Here is a 23128-nt window from a genome sequence, read left to right as displayed (position 1 = left end):
CTACTCTGCTCAACCGGCCAAAGCCTATCTTTGCATGCAGGGGAAGTTCCTAACTCACCGAGGGTTTGAGACCCATCGGCTACCCTCACTTGGTTTAGCCGTCCAGTCAAAGCCATTCTCGGGGTGCGGCCATTGTCGCATTCTGACAGCTTCTAGTAGCCACAAGTGAGAGCTGAGTGCAGGGTGTGGACCAAAGGTGGTCAAAGTACCCCAGAAAGAGCACAAGGTGTCCCCCACCAGAGGTACTCCTCCTCCCCTAACACCCCATACACCCTCTCCGTCTTACGATGCTCAGGTAATGTCAGACATCCTAGGCCAGGGGTGTCCAACTGGTCAATCGCGATGGACAGGTCGACCCCCAGATTACCGTGGTCGATCGTGGGATCACTCGCACTGAGTTTAGTGTTTGCTCCTTTGTTGTATGCTGTAGCGCTGTGTTCGTTTGTTAGCGGATGTTGGTGGTGAGCGATTTATTTTAATTCCGCACACTTACTGTTTTAAAAAAGGGCAACAACTTTGGGAAGCCCCCCCCCCCAAGTCAACAACTCTGAACTCCAGATCACTGTCAGTTTTTCCCCCCGGGAGTAGGTTGCAATCTCTTGGGAGTTGGACGTCCCTGTCCTAGGCCACACACTATGCAGCTCCTTCCTCCAAAAGCACTGGCCTAGTTTCTGGGAGGGGTGATGCCCATCGAAGGAGTAGGGTAGGGAGAATGATGGACATGGTTCCCTCCGGGCAGTTCAGGGCTCTTTTATGACATCACCTTAAGAGCACAGGATGGAGCTGAAAAAGGGTTAATGGAAGATTTTTGGTACTAACATATAAGGGCCCTATCCAGATCAGGATTGGGTTACCTGAGAGACAACCTGCGTTCTGCAGGAGTTTCTCATTAAAGACCCCAAAATATCAGTAGCTCACTGCACAGTAACTGAGAGCAAGGCTTTCAGTGTGGCTAATGTGTGTACACTGTGTGTACTTTCCAGAAACTATTAAATACATTTTGTTTTGACACATTTTCCCAGCTAGATTAAAAGGTGCTTATTTTGCCTTGTGTTCATTTTTGTTTCTAAGCCTATTTTTAATTGTGGTTTGTTTGTTTTTTTGGTATTGTAACTGTTTAAAGGGTACGTTTGTCAATTGCCTTGAGGTGGATATAAAAGACAATTAATAATAATATTAATAATAATACCCGAGAAAGCAGCAGAAAAATGGAAGCATTTTTTGCAGCAACAGAACACCTTTGCGAGAAGTTTCTACAGAGGACTAGTTTAAATGGGTCTGGGAGAGAAAATGTACGGTGAGTCTCGTTATGTTTACCAATTCTGCTCATAACCTTGACAGGCAACTTCTCTATTGATGCAGAAACAGTGATGGAACAAAGCAAGATCTCATCTGACTGTTTTGAAGAATTAAACGTTGTAAAATTGACTTGGAAATATTGAACAGACAGTTACATAAGTACACAAAATCTATCATTCTGGAAAAAAACAGTTTATATACATTTTGCAAGCTGTGGTTGCAGGCATCTATTGTTAACTTAGCATTTCACTTGCATTATTATTTTTAAAAGCCCCATTGCATGCTCACCCATTTTTTGTTATCATAATGACACTTAAAAACAGGCAAGGGTTTAAGTTACTGGAGGTTTTTAGTATAAAAGCAAGTCAACTTGGCCATCTGTCATGGGTAGAAACTGTCTTTAAACAAGGCTCCTCACACATTATGTTGTTTATATGTACACTGAAAAAGTAACAGATGATAAGCCTACATACTGGCACACTTGTCAGGAAGTTGGGATAGCCAGCAGCTCCATTATTGCTGCATAATGTGTGCTACAGCCCCCTTGCCCCTGGAGCAAAGTGGGGGCTCATGTGACTGAATGCTCCCCCATACAAGAGGGGGGGGACCCATTCAGACAGTCAGTGTGTCCAATAGAAGAAGACTTCTACCCTAACCTCCCCTCCTGCAACCAAATGGATTTTTCAGTCTGTATAGAACTATTTTTGTGTGTGGAAAACTATTTTATTTATTTATTTCTTACATACTGCCATCTTGCAAAACATCAGAAAGGCGTACAGCAACATTTAAAAACTCTTAAAAGTAATACAGGCGGAGGCCATTTTAGGCACATCCAATTGACGCAATGGACCCAGAAGCAGAACGGGGGTGAAATTGAGGCAGGGCAAAAAACCACTTATTTGAACCCTGTCGATACATGGTAGGGGGGCGGGAACAGAACTCTTGCGTGATATGGTTATTGGCTGTACAGAACAATCATTAAAATAACTGGATGCTGAAGAAGATGTTAAACAATTGCATAGGCCTGTTGACATTTTTAAAAAGTCTTCAAGAGACACCTGGAAGTCAAAAGTAGAGATGGCTGCCCAATCCCACAGCTTGGGACTGGCGACACCAAGGGATCACCCACACTTTCACTTGACCCGTATTTCAACTGTATTATGTAACGATTAATTCCCCCGGATCCAAGAGCTTTTCTTATTGTGCCTTGTGAAAATTCAATCACACCCTCTGAATTGGATCTTATCAGTTGCACAGAAAAGAGAGTTTTTGCTTAACCAATCTTTAATTCAGCAGGTAAGGTCAGATTTCAACAACCAACAGCGCCTGGAGACAATTAGTCAGGTCATGAATCCACAGAAGTGACCAGAGGAGGAATGACCACTGGGAGGAGTGTAGAAAGAAGAAACGCTATGGTACATTTGCATCAGCATGGATGCCTTGTTCTGTCCCAGCTGCAACAAAACAAGTCTCTTCCGCATTGGTCTCTACAGCCACAGCAGGAATTGTAACTCTCCAACAGCTTGACTTGACCTCCAATGGCACACTCTTCTATTATCTCTTGAGACAGACAGATGCCAACATATGTTTCTTGTACAGATCTATAGTAGTGGGACCTTCATGTAAAATCTGTGAATCTTTATTGTGCTATTGGTAAACTGGAGACTGGAAGATGGTTGTCAAATCTGCACTAAACAATACTCAAGCAAGTATATAAAAGGAAGTTGACTCCGGTGTCAGCCTTCATTAAATGACACTGACATGAGTATTATTACAGCTGCTGCAGCTTTTCCTTCCTCTGTATTTTTCACTCTTCAATTTCAAATCAGTTCATAAGTTTGCCACTTCCATTTGCACAATCTCTAAGATCCAGTCTTCCTTCTGTGTCAACGCTGCTGTTCTTCCGGCCGTCTCTTGCTATCGTACATCTGCACTATTGCAATGTTCTCTTCGTTGATTTTACCCATTTCTCATCTCCCAACCTCTTGTTTGCATTCTTAGTTCTGCCGCTCGACTTGGATTTTTCTGCCTGCTGTTCCATCCTCATCTTTGCCCTTCCTATAGGTCTTCCTGTCTAACTCCCTTATCCTTTTTGTAGTCAGTATAAGCTGCTCGTTTGTTCTTAAGTTTATCTGTCTACATGGTGTTTTACAAAGTAGCATAAGCACAAGGTATATCCCTGATCTGAAGGGGCCTGCACACTGCTCTAGCATTTTAAAAAGTAAAATAATGCTGGTGGTGTTAGTTCATTTAAAGTTCTCTTTTTAAAGAGAGGGAGGGGAAGCTCCAATGTGCAGCCAAAAATCCACAGGAATGAGAGTACTGAATAAAATCCATTGTGTGCCCCTGGGCAAATTAAGATAGTCAACTTGGGTATCACTAGCACTACATTTTGCCACACAACCACCCACCCTTTAAAGCAAGAAAACAAAATTTAAGTTTCAAAGGGAGTAAGATAGGGTTGTTGTATTTAAAAAAGTGGAAATATGGACACAAAAGTTGTTGAGTTTTGCCCAAAGTTGTTGAGTTTCTTCAAAACTAGAAAGAGTTCTTGATCTATTTTTAATGAAATTCAACAAAGTCTACACTTCCAACATGAACTACCGTACAGATTATCCTGGGCATTTCAGCTATTTCCGCCCAGGCACTGTTTATGAGGGCAAAATACCAGCTATGTCCAGGAAGTTGTGGACATGTGGCAACCTTAGGGTAAGAATTGGAGATATGGCATCTTGCCCCAAAGACCCAGGGCTTGGAGTCCCTAGGCCACCCCCTAACAAGGCCTCTGGCACCCACGTTGGTTTTTAAAATGGCTACCTCCCTGAATAAAGTTGTGTTGTGTTCACACATACTGTATTGGCCTGAATATAAGCCTCACTTTTTTCCAAATTCTTACCATGAAAAGTTAAAGTGTGGCTTAAATTCGCGACCTTACAAAAACTGGCTTTTACGATATTGCTGCTGAAACAGACATACGGTAAAATGGAATGGGTGTGAGTGCCTGCAGAATTTTAAGGGAGCGGCTTATATTCAGGTATTGTCTTTTTTCCTCCCCCCCACCCTTTGAATTTTAAAGGATGCAGCTTATATTCGGGTGCTGCTTATATTCGGGCCAATACGGTAGTAAATCTGTCCATGCAGTTACGGGTCCTGTGTAGTTCTCCTGACATCCTTGGTGCTGTCCTATCTCTCTCCGGTCACAGAGAAATTTCTTCTCCCCAAACTACTGAGAGATTTGTCCCTTTTCATGAGTCTGTTAACAAAAGACTTTATGTGCCCCCCCCCAAGCCTCCAAGCCCTTTCTAATTTCAGACACGGCCCATTGACAGTACATTTAGTCAAAAAGGAAAGACTAGAGAGAGAGGGAGGGAGAGATAGCGTAATCTTCCATCCAAGTGTGAAGAGCAGACCTTTCGCACTTCTTCTCCCTTCCCTCCCCACTTTGTTGCTGGGAGTTTGCAGCGAGAGATATTTCAAGCTGCAGAGTGTTATATTTCCAGACAGCTCCCTCCCCACCAAACCTGTGACTGAAGTCATGCCTGTAAAGTGAAGTGACTTCTCTGAATCTGCTCCTTGGGGGCCCAATGAATGGAAGAAACGTACCCATAAGAAAAGAACATGAAATTGAACTCCAGTGGGAGGGCTTAGGGGTTGACTGTGATGGGAAAAGGCAGGCCTTCTCGCTTTTATTAAGATAAACAAGACTGGCAAAGGAAACCTGCATATGATGACTTCTTGCAAATCACAAGAGACCCGAAAAAAAATGGTGAGGAGGGGGCCGGTATATCATGCAACCGGAGATAAACTTCCTCGGTGAGAGTGTTGCTGAATTATTTAAAGGAGTGTGCAGATAGCATTGATGTTGAGATGGCTGTCAAATTTGTTCACGTCTGTTGATATCTAAGGCGCCCCACCTGCCACAAAAACCCCATTGCCCTCCCTTTCACCTGAGTAAACCAGATACATCCTTCACACCAAGTTCCCAAATAAAGGTTCTGTCAGGCACCAACCAATTTAATCAGTCTCCTTTGCTGAGCTATCACTATCACTAGCTGCTTCTTTGCATTTGTCGTCAAATTTCATAGAATTGGAGAGTTGGAAGAGACCCTAGGGAACATCTAGTCCAGGGGTCAGCAAGGCTTACTGGGCATGGGCCGGATCACTCCTGCGGAGATCCTCCGTGGGCTGGGCTGGCGCAGCATGATGCCGGAAGTCGCGTCTGCACATGTCCACGGTGCCGGAAACCGCTTCTGCACATGCCCAGATGCTGAAAATCAGCCTGCGCAGATGCAATTTCTGGCATCAAGGCATGCGCAGAAGCGATTTCCGGAGCTGCGGAAGAGAGTCCCTGCACCGTGCTGGTTTAGGACGGGGAATCGCCAAATGGGCGGCTCGCTTTGGGGGCAGCTCATGGGCCGGTTAAATGGTCTCCGTGGGCCGCTTCTGGCCCATGGGGCCTTAGGTTGCTGACCCCTGAATTCTAGTCCAACCCCCTCCAATGCAGGAATATACAGCTGTCCCATACAGGGATCAAACCTGCAACCTTGGCATTATCAGCACCATGCTCTAACCAATTGAGCTATCCAGGCATGGACCTCTAAAAACTGAAGGTATGCTGGGACTGAAACAAGCTTCTCTATCCTTTCACATGTAACAGTCCAATTTTTGGGGCAAAACAAAGTAAACAAAAGGCTTCAGGAGAAAAACTAAGGAAAATGGGGTCCCCTCCCCACTTTTTTCCTGAGCCTTCACATCTCTACGACTCTTTCCTCCTGGGAAGTGAGCGGTTCCTCTAGGGTCTCCTCAATTTCTCAGGAGAGGCATATTCAGCCCTTGAGTGGGTAGCTGAACGAGCCAAATGAGCTGCCACAACAGGGGACCCCACCCTAGAGCAACCTGTCCAGACAAGCATGACCCTTCCACACTTAAGAAAGTTGGCCACAGCCAAAGCTGATTAAGGACACAACTTCCATAGGGACTCTCTCTGGATGTGCTATGTATGAGCACAGGAAGCTGCCTTGTGCAGAGTCAAAGCACTGGTCCAACTAGCTCACCTTTCCAGCATTTCAGACAGGTGTATTTCCCAGCTTTACCTGGAACTGAAGCTGAGATTTCCTGCATGCAAGCTAAGCAGACACTCTACCATTCCGCTCTGGCCCTTCCCTGCCATTTAAGCGCTAACTATCCTAGCAAGCTGAAGAGCGTTCCTCTGAAGCCTGACCTTCGTATAATATATGGGGAAAGGAAGAACTGCAGCCAGATTTGCTAAATACACCAGGCATTTAGAGTCAAAGCATGTAGGGGCTAACTATATCAACCTTCTGCACTTGGCATTTCCCAGAACGCAATTTGCTGGCCTAAGAAACGTTATGCTATTGAGCTGCTTAGAGGGTATACATACATTAGGGGCCAGCAAGCATACACATGCAGTGAGTAACACGCCTTCCTGGGGAGTTGAGAGTCACCATGCAGAGATGCTAGAACAAGTTGTCCTTAAGCGACACAAAGCACTGCTCTCCCAGGGCACTGGTCCCTAATTGGTGGGCGTATGGCTCTTATTCAACGACATTTGACTCTTGTCCTGAAATCTATGCTGCATTGTAAGAAATATACTGATGCCATTTGCAATTCTATCCAAGATCCCTGGGGTTGCTTTTGAGGTACTGCTAACTGCAATATAGAAAGTACAGGGAAGGAGTCATAATGCCCTGTAAGTCTCACAAGCGGCTATGCCGGTAAGGCTTATAAAATGGTGCTGCTGTGTGTTGCCAGCCATTACGGAATAGTATGTCTACACAGCAGGAAACAACCATTCTATTCTCCTAATGTCAATTGCTTCTATGATTACAGAGAAGATGGCAGGCTTCTGGAGAGATGGCAGGCAGGATGGCTCACTACAGAGGTGGATTTAGGGCAGCGCAACTGGTTCCGCCACCACTGGGGACCTTGGTAATATGCCGCCCTGTACAAGGCCATTTGAAGCCCTTAAGTCAGGCTTTGGGAAGGAAGCATGAAGCTCTGGCAGGGTCCTAGAGCCCTCCCTATCTCCTTCCCAAAGCTGGGCAAGCGCTTAACGGGCTTTGAGAAGGCGCCCTTCTTGACAACCACACTGCCGTAAATCTGCCCCTATTGCCACACTGAGAACAGAGCCTAGAGGGAGCCGCAGGGCACTGCAATTATGATGCTGTGAATTGAGCAGAATGGAAGGTGAGAGGTAGTGCAGTGCTGAATTTTGGCCTTGCAGAAATTTGAAAGAACAAAGTCCACCCCGTTCATCTAAGGAGCTATGTTGTTCTTTGCTGCTGCCGTGCTTATTCTTCTGGCTGCTTTCAAGTTTCTCTTCTACCTGTTGTACATTGGCAATTTGTAAATCAATTGTTTTAAACATCTGGATTGAAAGCTGGCTTGGGGGTGCCGTTTGACAGAAAGGTGGGATATTAATGTTTTGACAAGCTGTACTGGTTTGGCCGCAAGGCTGCTTCTGGCACCAGCTTCTTTTTCCGCACCCCCTGCAACACGGCAAACAGTGCCAGATTTACGTATAAGCTAAACAAGCTATAGCTTAGGGTCCCACTCTCTTGGCCCCCCCCAAAAAAAAATTAAAGGAAAGAAAAAACTGGATGTACATTTCCAAAATATAAGATAAAGAACAAATAAAATAAAACCTATTTGTTATGTGCAAATGGCTTTAGATACCTCTTAGGTCCATAAATTACCATATAGCAAATATTCAACACAAGAAGCAGCGACAATTTGTTGTTGACAAAGGACAGCTGGACATATAAAGGGCCCCATTGCCTTCAGTAGCTTAGGGCCTCTTCACACCTAAATCCAGCCCTGACTGCAAAGGGTATGGTTTCCAAATATTTCCCCGTTTCCATCTGACTTAGGATTCATGGAGAGGGAAACCACAAATACCATGCACTGTGGCAGCTGGGAGGAGAAAGAGAACCACGTATACAGGTAAAAAAAATGCAATTTTACCTGCAACATAGAGGCCCATTTTAAAGCTAGGGCCTCAAAAGGTTAAAGACCATTGCCCTAAAAAACATATGAAGAGCCCCGCTGGATGAGACCAAAGGTCTACCTACCTCAGCATGGCAGCCAACCAGATGCTCATGGGAAGTCAGGAAAAATATGACACCCAAAGTGAGCAGGGCCAAGGCAGAAGTAAATCCAAGGAAGCCCACTACTGGAAATTCATATTTGCGTGGATGTGTCTGAACCCAATCCAGGCTGAAGTCTGTATATGCTACACAATTCTCATGACGTGCTCCTCTCTTTTCCCCTCGCCCACCATGTGAGAATATAGCCTCCTCTTTATTTAGGGAGAATTCTCCAAATTACTATGCCAACACTGCCCTGGTGGCATCCAAAGTTGATCTGATAATTGGCTTAGGCCAAAGGTCTCAGGCTACAGAACAGAGGCCACTTGTTTTTCAAGTGCCACTAAAAACCTCCTTCAGTTTCTTTCGGAAGCAAAGAGTCCTGCTTGCAAAATCCCCGACTCTTCAAAACGCACGTGGCATCGATCAAGCGTCACTCAGCACGACATGTGTACACAGCATTATGGTGAGCAAGGGTGGCAAGTACAACTCTTTTTTTAAAAAAAAATAATGTTTATTACCTTTTCCAACAATTTAAACACTACAAAAAATAAAAACAATACAATACAATACAATACAAAAAGAAAAAAAGAAAAAACACACACGCTACATTACACTAATAAAACACTAACATTAAACTAACAAAACAAAACAAACATAATTTAAAACACATCAAATAATTTCAATATCTTATCTTTCATTCACTTATTTCCGCGACCTCCTCGCACCTCCCTTTTTGTATTCCACTTCTATTAATTTTTCCAGCAATTCCTTTCCATCTTCCTCTATTTTTAATCCTATAATTATCTTAACACATTCTAACCTTATTTTCCCTTTAATACTCTATTAATCTGTTTATCCTTGATTCCTCATAACATTTCTACTAAAGCCATATAACTTCATTCCAACATTTTCCTAACATTCATTAATTTTACAGTATTTCCCTAAATAGTCTTTAAACTTTTTCCAGTCTTCTTCCACCGACTCTTCTCCCTGGTCTCGGATTCTGCCAGTCATTTCCGCCAATTCCATGTAGTCCATCAACTTCATCTGCCATTCTTCCCGGGTGGGTAAATCTTGTGTCTTCCAATATTTTGCGATGAGTATTCTTGCTGCTGTTGTTGCATACATAAAAAATGTTCTATCCTTCTTTGGCACCAATTGGCCGACCATGCCCAGGAGAAAGGCCTCTGGTTTCTTCAGGAAGGTATATCTGAATATCTTTTTCATGGTGGCAAGTACAACTCTCCCCAGTACGTTTTTAGCAGGTATTGCTTGGCAGCAGGGACAGTGTTCCATTTTGGAAGGGTAGCCACGCCGGTCTGTTATGAGGACAATGAAAAGCCTCCTGGCACCTTAAAGACTAACAAATGCATTGTGCCGTGAACTTCTTTTGTGGCATGATAAAACTTACGGTAATTCATCCATTTTTATGTGCTTTTTAAAAAAGAGCTCGGACTCTGGCCTTCCACGTACCTACATTGAGCAACTCATGTACTCAGCATGTCTTTGGGAACATTTGTTTAACTGAAGTGCTGGAACCCAGGATACGAGGGGACAGAGTCCTGTGCAATTTATAAGGACTGGCTAGGATTGGTCTCCCAAGCTGCAGTGGAAACTCTCTTGAGGGAGGAGAGCAATTAGGTCATTGTGTGGGCAGGGGTATAGGAAAGGGAGGCGGGGGACAGTCCACCCCAGGTGCCATCATGGAGGGGGGTGACAAATTATCAAGGAACAATTACTGCCCTACTAGGGCGGTTCATAAAAAAACTTTTTTTAAATAATGCCTGCTCCAACGGTCTTATCTTACTGCACTAGGGATTATATAGCTACATATGAAATTTCATGCATATCAGTTAATATCTCGACCCTCCTCCACGAAAATAGCTGTTTACTTGACCGTTTTCCTATGTCGTGAAGGCTGAAATTTCAACAAAGCATGTGCCTTTGCTAGACTCTTTAAGGGCACCTGCTAAAAGCATTCTTCTTTAGGCAAGCATACCTAGATGCTTAGGAACTTGAAGTAATTTTAATCTTAATATTTTAGCTTTTGTATGTTTTAAAGTAGGATTGCTAATTTTTTACTGCTTTTTTACTGCTTTTTTTAAATTTTAAATTTTAATTTTTTTTTACTGATTTTACTGCTGTGTTGTTGTTTTTTTGTTTTGTTTTGGTAAACCACTTTGCAAGCTTTTAAAAATAAATTTTATTAAATAAATAAACAATAAATAAATATAAATAAAATAACGCAAGCCAAAACACAATCCATCCTGTAGATTTAAGTATCTGTCACCTACTAATTATCAGAGGCTCAGAATCCACATTCCTTTGTAAGAAAATATGAAATAATGTAAAACCATCTTTGCAGGCAAAAAATAATAATAAAAATCAAATCAATGGGGGGGGGGGGTGACAAGAAATTTTCCACACTGGGTACCACCTGACCTTCCTATGCCTCTGTGTGCAGGATCTCTGGCCTGCCTGGATAATGATGGCCAACCAGCAGACATCCAAACTACTACCAATTATGGTTTTCAATGCTTCACTTTAAAATGCTGTAAAGTTGTCCAACTCTTGATGCAGATGTCCTAGACAGCAACCATTCTGTCTCCAGCTTCCCACTTTCCCCCTTTTTAATGTGCTACTGGAGGACACGGTGGTCGTTTTGCAATAGAGTGGAGAGCGGATCATCAAGGGGGGCAGGACAGGGCACAAATAAACATAAAATTTTCATATGCTAATGTATATAGCAGGGAAGGCTGTGAAGCATGTGACCTGTTTGCCTGCTCAGTCTGAAATCCAAGTGCTAGCCATTGATGGGCTGTTTCAGGAACCCTTCCATCCTCCCTTTCTAAGAACTGTTTATCTTTAAACTGCACTGGAGTTAGACAGCCCTTCAAATAGAGGGCTTTCCTCTGTAAAGCACGAAACGTGGCCTCCCTGTTTTGCAAGCTCAGGGGCATCTGGGTTGTATCTAGTTTCTGGATACCTGCCCTGACCTATGCAAAGAGTTCTTGAACTGGCTATCATGGAACACACGAGGAGGATTGTGCATGTTCTGGGCTTTTAAATAGCAGCCCCAACATCTTGCAGATCTGCCCATTTATTCTGCTGGTTATGGATTAGGAAGCTTATGGTACAGCAACAGGTGTGTGATGGTCATGGGGAGAGACAATAAGTTACATAGAGGCCACTGCGGCGCACCCTCTGATCACTGGAATGCTATTCAACTCCTCTGGCCTCCAAGGTTTCAACACACATTTCCAATAAAATCTGTACACACGGCATCTAGAAACTTTTCAAAACATAAGCTGAAAGCCTTGGGAGTCAAGTTTCTGCAGTTTTTGGCGTTCAGGTAGAAGTAAAACACCAGCAGACGCAGAGTCCTGCATTACAGACAAAAACACCTTTAGGATGAGGGGAAAATCTTAGTGCACATTCATCCCAAAGAAGTCCTGTGATGGTGTGATATAATGCCCAGAGTCCTTTCAACCAGTTCACTGCAGATGCTGCACCAGAGGCACTCAAATCCATACCCTCAGCACAACTCCCTCTTTGAAGGCTCAAAGCTTAACACTTCACCCTGATAAGCCAGAGCTTCCCCCCCCCCCACAAAAAAAATGTGAGATCCATACACCTTATCTCAAGATAGCAGAAAGAAAAGGTCATTCTCTGCTAAGTGGTGAGATTCTCACCTTGAAAGCTTTCCCTCTGATTGGCACAGAACACCCAAGGTTATGGAACTTTTAATCAGACGCCTGCATAATTACCGAATCATTATTAATTATATCAGAGAGCTCCAAGGAAAGGCAAAGCAAACAAAAGGCCTGATGGAGTCTCTCCTGTTGTAGGAAAGAATTAGTAATTACAAGCCAGAAGTGTACTCAAGAGTAAGGGAGCAGTGCCATGGCTGGCGTTCCGAGATTTGAGTGTGACAGGCATGCTAAGAGAGGGAGCCCTTTCTCCCGGGGAAGGATGGGAGGGGCACTGCGGTATACAGAAATAACTGACACGTTCCCGTGGCTAGAAGGCAAGGATGGTTAACCTGTGCCCCCTTCCAGATGTTGCCAGACTACAGATCCCGTTATCCCTGACTGGGCTGGCTGAGACTGATGGGAGTTCTAGTTCAGCAACATCTGGAGGGTTGCAGGTTAGTCACCCCAGCGTAAAGTGTAAGATCACTTCAAGAAAAAGGGCCACCTGTGAACTGGAGTCCTGCCTCTATCTTTCGTCATAATCTTGTAGACATCCCGTCCTGACATTCTGCCTTCTGCCTCTGTACAAGGGGAAGCATCTGGGGCAGAATGCCCCTGAATGGCAGTTTCCGGGGATCATGAGAAAGCTGCTAAGCTCATGTCCTGCTTGTGAGCTTCTCATAAGCACCTGCTTGGCCACTATGACAGCAGAATGCTGGACTTGACAGGGCTGTGGCAAGCAAGACCTGAGTGCAACAGCACAAGATCCACTTGCAATTCCTGCCCACTGGAAATGTTTGCATTTTTAACATTTACTTGTTTTGTGGTGGGTGGGTGAAAAGAGTGGCTTTGCTATACACTTCTCAGCAGTTACCTTAACTAGCCTCTTCAGTGCACATTACAGCGGTACCTCGGGTTAAGTACTTAATTTGTTCCGGAGGTCCGTACTTAACCTGAAACTGTTCTTAACTTGAAGCACCACTTTAGCTAATGAGGCCTCATGCTGCTGCCGCGCCACCGGAGCACGATTTCTGTTCTCATCCTGAAGCAAAGTTCTTAACCCGAGGTACTATTTCTGGGTTAGCAGAGTCTGTAACCTGAAGCGTATGTAACCTGAAGCGTTTGTAACCCAAGGTACCACTGTACTGTTTTAAAACCACACAGATCCAAGGCTACATTTGTGATGTGCATGTAGACAAGGGTACATAAATAAGATCTTGCAGTCGGTGTAGCTGTTGATGCAACAGCACTTAATTTGTCACAGCCTAACAGTGCTCAGAATTAACACTGTAAGAACAAAGAGCGCCTGAAGTCTAAATCGCACCCACTTTCTTGAAAGCTGAATTATATTTGGAAAGTGGCACCCTCACCCCCAACACCCATTTGCGGTATTCCAAATTCTGACAGCCCCGCTGCAACTGGAAGGTTGATTTGTTTAATTTAGACCATTTATATATCCCACGTCTCCATATGCTCGAGGCAGCCCATGAATAGATACACAACACTCCATTTAAGAACAGCAACAACTTAATAGACTAAAAAAAGCTAAGCAACGTCAGAGTAACACTCGTGTCTCAGTGACAATTCAAATCATAATGCAGTAACTGCCCAATAAAGTAATTCAGTCTCCTTTTACAAGGTAGGCAGGCTCTGCCATGTTTCCTAAAAGCTGCTGGGGGAGACACGGATGGAGATTGCTCCATAAACATGAGGCTACTGCTGTAAGGCCCTGATACTTGCTATGTCATGGGTGGGGAACCTCAGGCCTGAAGTTCCGAATGTGGCTTCAGGTCTCTCTGCATGGTCTTTGGGACTCTGTCCAGGCAACACATATCCTTGCTACACCTCTTAACTGGCCCTGCTCTGCATCCTCCTCTACTGATTTCATGTAACTGGAATGTGTCCTTGACCTGTAATAAGGCCTCTGGTTTGCCAGCATAGAGAGTGGAGCATGTCTGGCCAACCTTGATGGCCCCAGAAGGTTGAGCATGGGGGAATGTGGCCAGGATGCCCATGCCTGCTATAGATATTCAACAACACACAAATAAGGAATGCAGAACAGGGCCCTTTGGCGCTGTTGGTTAAACCACTGAGCCTAGGACTTGCCGATCAGAAGGTTGGCGGTTCGAATCCCCGCAACGGGGTGAGCTCCCATTGCTCGGTCCCTGCTTCTGCCAACCTAGCAGTTCGAAAGCACGTCAAAGTCCAAGAGATAAATAGGTACCGCTCCAGCAGGAAGGTAAACAGCGTTTCCGTGCGCTGCTCTGGTTTGCCAGAAGCGGCTTAGTCATGCTGGCCACATGACCCGGAAGCTGTACGCTGGCTCCCTCGGCCAATAAAGCGAGATGAGCGCCGCAACCCCAGAGTCGGTCACGACTGGACCTAATGGTCAGGGGTCCCTTTACCTTTACTAACAAATGGTACCAAGCAAAATAGCGAACACAATTTTGGTTACCGTCAACATTCCTACAGGAGACTTTCCTAACATATTATTGTTGCTGGGGGAGCTACTAGAATTTTGATCATCTGTTTTTTTTGGGGGGGCAGGGGGAGACTTTTCAATTCTTAATTTGTTAGGCATTAATCAACCTCCTCTGTTGTGTGGGGGACAAGGCAGGGGCAAGGGCTGCCTGGACTCACAGAGCTGCTGCTTTCACAACACTGATCCATCACACAGAGATGTGAGGGCAGGCAGCAATCTGGGCCTATTTAGATCCCAGCTTTCTCCACTTCTTGGACTGTCAGACACACAGAGGCTAAAAAATCCTAAGTGGGTGATTAAGCACCCCCCCCCACATAATGTACTTCTCCATTTCCCACCGCACAATATGGCTGAACCATACCTGTTGAAGATATCGTTTGAGACTTTCTGCAGGTACTGAAGTGCATCTGCTATCTGGTGAATAGTTTCTTCTCTGTGGAGGTCAGGCTGGATGAGGGGAACAGAGTACGTCTGTCCCTCAAGGAAATACTTCCGGGTCACAGTAGCCATTTTTGCCTGAGAAGACAACCAACAGCTTGTTAAAAGTTTATTCATGCCCATGTCAGCATCCTGATTCCTGGAAGCAGAGTTCTATTCTAGCCTCCCCACACCTAGTGCCCCCCAGATGCTATGGACATCAACTTCCATCAGCCCCAGCCAGAATGGCCAAAAGCCAGGGACGATGGAGTTCTAGTCCAACAACCAGCTCCAAAAGGTTGCCTTGCCAACCCCCGAGTTTTCTAATGCCATGCAAAGCTCTACGGCAGAAGGCTTTTGATAGTGTTGATTGTTAACTCCAAGTCCATCCCTTTGGACTTCTAGAGGGTCTGGGATCATAAGCCCATGGCAATTATTTCAAAGATGCAAGAGCAGATCAAATTCACAGACGCAACTGCATTAGTGAGTTAGCTGGTTTTGCTCAACCTCACACCCTATGCACCAACTAGTGCCTCTAACCATTATTTGTACACAATATTAGTAATTGCGAAAATCCAAGTGCTGCTACATGAAATTACCCTGATTTACTCCTCTGCAGGGCCTATACCAGGATTTGGGGACTGTCAGGCTACAGAGGATTTGGGATGGGGAACACAACCCTTCATTTTCCACTGGGTGCTTGAGAAGATCAAAGTGAACCTCAGGGGCCCAGGCATTTGAACGACCCAGCAAACCTCTAGCACCAGCTCCACTCCTCTAGAAGCACGTGCCCAGAAGTCCAAGTGGGATTCATTTCTTACTAGGAGATGAAGGCAGACTGGTAAGACAAAAGGAAAAAGCTTACGCCAACAGAGTTCATCTGACAAACCGGAATTTACTCCACCACCTTCTGGTACTGAGATTGTTCCCCCCATGAAGAAGTGATAAAGAGAGCATCAGACAGTGGGTCATAGGATTTGGCAGCTCCATCATCAAAATAAGTCAGGAGTGTTGAGCAGTATCAATTCAAAACGACAGACTGGCAGGAGAAGCCAGAAACACCCTTGAAGTTGCGATGTGTTTTTTTAAAAAATGAAAAGTTGTCAAAGAGGCTTTTATCTCCCCTTGTGACAGACAGAAGTGGGCCAAGCAGTGGCCCATTTTGAGAGGGCTACACCTCGCTTCCAGATGAGTAGTAGTAGGACAACAGGGATGTCAAGTAGAAGAATTGGACCGCTTTTTTGGAACACATCTAACCGCAGTGGGCTTCCTCAGGTTGAAAAACAACAGCAACTTGTGCTGAGGTTCTGGAACTAGCAAACACAAGTGGGAGATATAGGAGTGTATTTAACCTTTTGTTTGAATGGACACACAGAGAGCAGAATCAGCCATTTTGATCCCACTTGAGACAAATTTTTAGCAGTGTCCAAGAGGGCTTATGTGCATACAAACTCTCCATGTGAAGGTTGCGTCCGCTTGGCTGGCTATTCAAGGATCCTAGAAAGAGGATCATCCACAATAGTATTTTGCTGGTGGTGTTAATCTCAATTTGTACTGATAATTTTGAGTGTTGCATATTAGCACTATGAATTGTCCCTGCTTCCCTAGTGTTTGTCCTAGCAGTTTAGATCTGCTACCAATTTGTGATTGTGGGTACCTGTACCCACCTGTGGTTACCTGTACCTGTACCGTTTGCATTTTTTGTAATGTTCACTGTGCCACAGATAAAGTGCTCTGGACAAAGAGGAGGGAGGGGATAGTTGTCACAAGCCCTTCACGGTAGCAGACTTCAGATTTGAAAGTTTTGTGGACACAGAAAACATCCAGCAATTCTGCCCAAGCTTTCTTAAGAACACCCACAAAATGCTGTTCCTTAGCGCTCTATTAGCAGTTTGATATTTGCGTGTAGTTTTTGGAAAATGCAAATCCTTCCGAAGTTACACTGCCATTCTGTCAAATCCTATCTGCGTTGCCCAGCAGATTATTGGTCCTCTTGTCTGTATTTGCATCCAATGGGAGAAAGCATTATGCATTCTGTCCTGAAGGAGCACAAATCAGATAGATAAATCTTTGGAGAGTGGAGGATAAACTCTTGATTCAGCAGAGCTATTTGAGGGTGGAGATGAGTTGATCTCCAAGTCAAGCAACCTTCAATTTGCATTTATTTAGAATAAGCAAGGAGGTGGCAGATACCTAGGTAAGACAAAATGAAGAAGGGTTTTTTTTTTTGGGGGGGGAGCTGATGTCTATTTATACCCTGCTTTAATTAAACTGTGTTCCATGGTGTTATTAAGCAGCAATCAAAGATGCAGATGGTACTGATTTGATTGGCATGAGTTTCACTGCACTGAATAATAAGAAACTTGCCCCTATAAATAGGTCTAATCATCATCTGATGGGTGGAAGGAAGAGCTGGGGGAAAAAACCATAAGTATAGGTGTAATTAGGCCCTCCAGCAGATTGCACTTCACAGGCTGTTTGGCTGTTCTCATTACCTGGCACTTCTCTAAATACAGCTTCTGTGCTGATGAGTCGAGCCTGGATAAAGATCTTAAGAACCAACATCAACTTAATTCAAACAGCTCTGGGCCACATTCACTGTCAAAATGCACTGTTCTGCAGCAAGGGAGGCCAGGTGGAGCTAGCCTCCCAAGATCTAAAGTGGGCAAGTGCCCCAACAGGGAATTGTTATCTCCAGCTGTGCCCTCCTCCCCAAGTCTCAGGATGAGCTAATTAAACTGGGCAGGCACAGCCCGTCCAAGTACACAGAGGAGCTGGCAGAAGAGGCAAACAGTTCCGCAGCTTTCAAAGATATGGTAGTTATCTTTTCCCTTGACAGAAAGCCAGTAGTTCAAAGCGTGTCCCACAAGCAGGCAGCTGGAACGCAGAAGGTTTAACTTCCTGATTCACACAAGAGACAAAATGTTCTGTATCCAGGGCAGCTGTCTACCAGCTCCACCTGGTACGCAGGCTGAGACCCTACCTGCCCGCAGACTGTCTTGCCAGAGTGGTGCATGCTCTAGTTATCTCCCACTTGGTCTACTGCAATGCGCTCTATGTGGGGCTACCTTTGAAGGTGACCCGGAAACCACAACTAATCCAGAATGCGGCAACTAGACTGGTGACTGGGGGCGGCCGCATAACAAGACCACATAACACCGGTCTTCAAAGACCTACATTGGCTCCCAGTACGCTTCTGAGCACAATTCAAAGTGTTGGCGTTGACCTTTAAAGCCCTAAATGGCCTCGGCCCAGTATACCTGAAGGAGCGTCTCCACCCCCATCGTTCTGCCCAGATGCTAAGGTCCAGCGCCAAGGGCCTTCTGGCAGTTCCCTCATTGTGAGAAGCAAAGCTACAGGGAACCAGGCAGAGGGCCTTCTCGGTAGTGGTGCCCGCCCTGTGGAACACCCTCCCATCAGATGTCAAAGAGATAAACTACCTGACATTCAGAAGACATCTTAAGGCTGTTCAGGGAAGTTTTTAATGTGTGACATCTTAGTGTATTTTTGGTCTTTGTGGAAGCCGCCCAGAGTGGTTGCGGAAACCCAGCCACATGGGCAGGGTACAAATAATAAGTTTATTATCATCATCATCATCATCATCATCATCATTATTATTATTCACATACAAATGGTTTAAACCATGAGTTTCCAAACGGTGGCTACAAATTTCGCCAAGGTGGACTGCAGCGTGTCTGTGAAGGATTGTGGGAGAAAGATCCTCCTGAGGCCCATTTAGCTACATAATAGGTTCCTGTCAGCCATCTTCATGATGGCTTTTCTGGAATGCATGGTTGCATGAGAGCATTACATGATAGCTTTCCCCGCGCTCAGAAGGCTATAGCTATGCCGACATCCAATAGGAAACATGAAAAGAACATAAGAAGGAAGGACCTCTGCTGGATCAGGCCCAAAGGTCCATCTAGTCCAGCACTCTTTTCTGACAGTGGCCAACCAGATGCCCCTGGAAAGTCCACCAGCAAGACCTGAGGGCAACATCACTCTCCCCACCTGTAGCAACATGCACACACACAACAAAAAAAGAGAAGTTTTAAGCTCAGGGTCTTATTTTGAACACACTCAGTGTTTCCCATGGCAGAAACTTTATGGATTTCTAAAGTATTTGGTCAACTAAAACTGACCAACTATCTGTTCTATGACCAGAAAATCCCTTTCTTAAGCAGCTTGCTAGCTTGTATGTATGCTTGTTTAATTTTGTTTGTGGGTCAGTGTCTATCAGAAAAGAAAGCCTCAAATTATCTCCCATTCCATTAAATAATTGATCCTAACACAGAGAATCCCATGAGTGCTTTAGACAAGTCAGTTCTTGGTTCCCACCAGAGTACTTTGTAGGGCTGTGAAGGGCATCTGGGCTTTTTCTCAATCTATTTAACAGCTCAACATTTAAGACAGGGGTGGGCAACCTGTCGGCCCCCAGATGTTGTTGGACTATGGCTCTCATCCTGGTGGGAGCTGAAGTCTAACGACAGTTGGAAGGCCACAGCTTCCCCACTCTTTTCAAATCCCTCCTTCTTTTGCATGAAGAGTATTAGTGACCTTCAAGTGCCAGCAGCATCTTCCATTGGCTACTACAAGCAGATTTTTCATAACCTTGTCAGATATGGGAGGTCCAATTCCACAAGGGAGTTCAGCCATTCCTTGTCCCCATCAGGGAGTTAACCTGGGCCCAGCTACGCATGCATAACCAGCAGTTATGACAGCAAGTTGAGCAGCCATGATGGATCAAGATGGATGCCCCTGTTGTGTCTGTGACATGTTTGGGTAAGCTGCCTGGATCTCTGTGCAAGTTTTTGTTGCTGTACTAATTGAAATGTTGGCATCATGGTAACAGCAGCAGAAAAACAGTCACAAAGCCAAAACAAAGGTGAAAGCATATAATGTTTTGCCAAGCCAAGGCTGGGATGCGTCAAAGTGCCCTGTGTGGAAACCCACTGATAAAGAAGGGGTCCCAGTTACTTTCTTCCCCCATCAACAAATATTACTGTAATTCACAGTCTTCATCTTAAATGGATGTACCTATAATGAAATCAATGCAGAATTGATGGAAAAGTCCACCCCCCTGGTTCTCTTACTAATTGGTATATTCAGGGTTTCTTTCTTTCTTGCTGTGTTATTTGCCTTGCTTTGCATGCTTCACCCAACTGGACACCACAAAGCCTAGCCTACTACCTTCGATTGGTAACTATGAATTTTATTAATCTAATATACTAGGAAACATACAACTGCTTCACAACCAGATAAGCTGAACGGAGTTAGGAGACTGATTGCATTGCCAATACTATTCATTAGTTCATACCACTAATTCATTGCTGTGTTATATCCAGTTGTTTTAAGATGCTATGAATTTCATCATATATAACTTGCTTTATTTTCTGATATTTATCTTAGGTAACCTATCTCCTATAAATTCTATAAACTGTTACCATTAAGCTCTGAACACAAAAAAACCTAAGTGATTTGTTTCAGGTGCACCGTTGAGTCTGTGATTTTCATTGGTAAAGCTTAAAAATCCCTGTTCCCCTGGGTTGCTGCTGAGCAAATTCCAGCCAGGATTGGGGGAGCTAATGAGTATTAGTGGATTTGTCAGGGTGTGGTGTGGTATGTACCAGTCTTGAATGGATCAAATTCAACACAGGGATCTCTGTTTTGTAAGGGGCGGGGCTTTTGGACTCCACTAACCTGCATATAAATTAAAAATTTGCCCAGGTGTTTTATTGAAAAGAAGCTGGCACATCACCTTTCAGAAAGAGAGCGGTGAAGCAAGAGCTGTCTCACCCTCATTGTCCTTTCAATCACAATATACTTCCTTCCAGACAGATAAGTGCCGATCTTAAGGAACACCTTAGCCATTTTGACATCCTTTCCTATTTTCTTCAGTAATTGACAAGACACTGGAAAAGGCCAGCTTCAAAGCTAACTTCCCCATTATCTGGTCCCATGGATGCAAGGCACTGAGGCCTCACAGTCAGACGCAAAACTCCCTACCCCACACTAAAAAGCGCTTTTAAGAAAAAGGCAGTCCGTATTGTTGAACTCCAACCCCCATCAGCCCCAGCCAGCAGAGCCAATGGGCAGTTGTAGTCCAACATGTGGAGGGCACCACATTGGCTACCCCCCCCTCTTTTAGGACTTTTCTTAGGAGGTGAATTCAGAATACAGTGATACCTCAGGTTAAGTACTTAATTTGTTCCAGAGGTCCATTCTTAACCTGAAACTGTTCTTAACCTGAAGCACCACTTTAGCTAATGGGGCCTCCTGCTGCCACTGCGCTGCTGCTACACGGTTTCTGTTCTCATCCTGAAGCAAAGTTCTTAACCCGAGGTACTATTTCTGGGTTAGTGGAGTCTGTAACCTGAAGCGTATGTAGCCTAAAGCGTATGTAACCTGAGCTACCATTGTACCCATTTCTCAGCGATTTTCAATGGAATTTGGAAGGCATGGTGGTTATATTTCTGTATCTGCCCTAAGCTTACTTTTCTTTGTATGTGGAGGGAACTAGTCTATCCACTAGCCACAACAGATACACTCTGCCTCCATGCTCAGAGTACTCAGATGATGCTTCTGAACACAAGTTGCTGGAAACTGCAGGAGGTGAGAGTGCTCATGCCCACAGGCTTCCCACAGGCACCTGGTTGGCCACTGGCCAGACTCAGCAGACTCTTCTTGCGTTTATGAAGACGCGCTTGGGGAGGTTGAATGAACAACACATTAGATGGCTCTGTTTCTCGAGTCCTTCTAGATAAAAGTAAATAAAAGCATAATCTTGCCCTACTGAAGAAATACCACTGCTCCCAATTCACGTGGCACAATGAGGGTGCTGCCACACATGAACTGGCATATGCCTGGCAAACGTATGCTATAAACTACAAAATGGAAAAGTGTGTTGGTAGACACACAGTGGGTTGTAGGCAAACACATGCCACGATGCCCTGAATGCCCGTGGCTTGCTAGTGTAGTGATACTCAGTTTCACATTTTGTGATCTATGTCAAGCGCATGGCAAAGCAAAAACCCTTGCCACATAAAGCAGGAATAGCTTCTGTGGAGAGGCTGTTGGAGAAGTTTCAAGACTGAGTTCTTACCCCTGCCCCACACTACACATGTTAGAAAAATTAAAGTAAAAGTGTCATATGAAGACACAGTAGAGTCCGTATCTAGATAAAGAACATGTCTTCTTCCCAAACTTGGCTTCATAGCTATTTCCTCTCTCCAGGAAATCCAGGAACTAACAGTCATGTGAAGTTGCAGGAACTCTCGTTCAGTGTTTCAATTTTGGGAGGGGAAGCCACTTTAATCCAAAGCTGATATAAAAGTATGCCCCGCCAGTGTAAAATAGGCCTAATTTTTTTTAAATAGTTTTCTCCCTTCCTTCCCCATTCACGCTTATTTCCTACAAACCAGAGCACATTTCCTCTATATCTAGTCATTGCCAGCTAATCTGTAGACACTGCATTGAGTACAGTGGTACCTCGGGTTACATACGCTTCAGGTTACATACACTTCAGGTTACAGACTCCGCTAACCAAGAAATATTACCTCGGGTTAAGAACTTTGCTTCAGGATAGGAACAGAAATCCGTGCTCCTGCAGCAGCAGGAGGCCCCATTAGCTAAAGTGGTGCTTCAGGTTAGGAACAGTTTCAGGTTAAGAACAGACCTCCGGAACGAATTAAGTACTTAACCCGAGGTACCACTGTACAGGAAACCCTATGCAGCCTGACCATGACCAAACCCATTATGCTCATCCCACCAATCTTTTACACTTGGCACTAAAAGAGAGAATCTGTGCTCCTTACAAACTGAGGCAGCCCTGAGTTCTTCTGTATTCTCTCTCTCTCTCTCTCTCTCTCTCTCTCTCTCTCTCTCTCATTCTCTCTCTCTCTCTCTCTCACACACACACACACAGCCCAAAGCTGCACAAGGAAGTGAGTCTTAATAGCACCTAGCAATCAACAGGAAGGAAACACCCCAGTGGGAACGGCTGCCAAGGGACGTGTCCTATTTCTTCGGGCCCAGCTTTTTATTTGCCCTGGAAATCAATAAGCTAGAAAATAAAGGCAGGTTGGGTTGCTTCTGGACAAAGATTATCTCAGGATGGGGTCAGCACCGAG

At 44.7% G+C, this 23128-nt stretch overlaps 1 protein-coding gene across 2 annotated transcripts in view; it reads right to left on the bottom strand.

Annotated features, from left to right (window-relative positions):
• WASHC1 (WASH complex subunit 1) overlaps positions 1-23128 on the bottom strand; it is a 59263-nt gene that overhangs the window by 22032 nt on the left and 14103 nt on the right. For both annotated transcript variants that reach the window (XM_079992783.1, XM_079992782.1), the window contains exon 2: positions 14944-15098. In XM_079992783.1, coding sequence (XP_079848909.1) covers positions 14944-15092 — 149 coding nt within the window. In that variant the 5' untranslated portion in view covers positions 15093-15098. The remainder of the gene's footprint in view (positions 1-14943; positions 15099-23128) is intronic.

This window comes from Podarcis cretensis, assembly GCF_951804945.1.
Source record: "Podarcis cretensis genome assembly, chromosome: 10".
In the NCBI taxonomy this organism is placed as follows: Eukaryota; Metazoa; Chordata; class Lepidosauria; order Squamata; family Lacertidae; genus Podarcis; species Podarcis cretensis.
The sequence above is the reverse complement of the archived record's forward strand: the minus strand, read 5'-3'. Positions and strand labels throughout refer to the sequence as shown.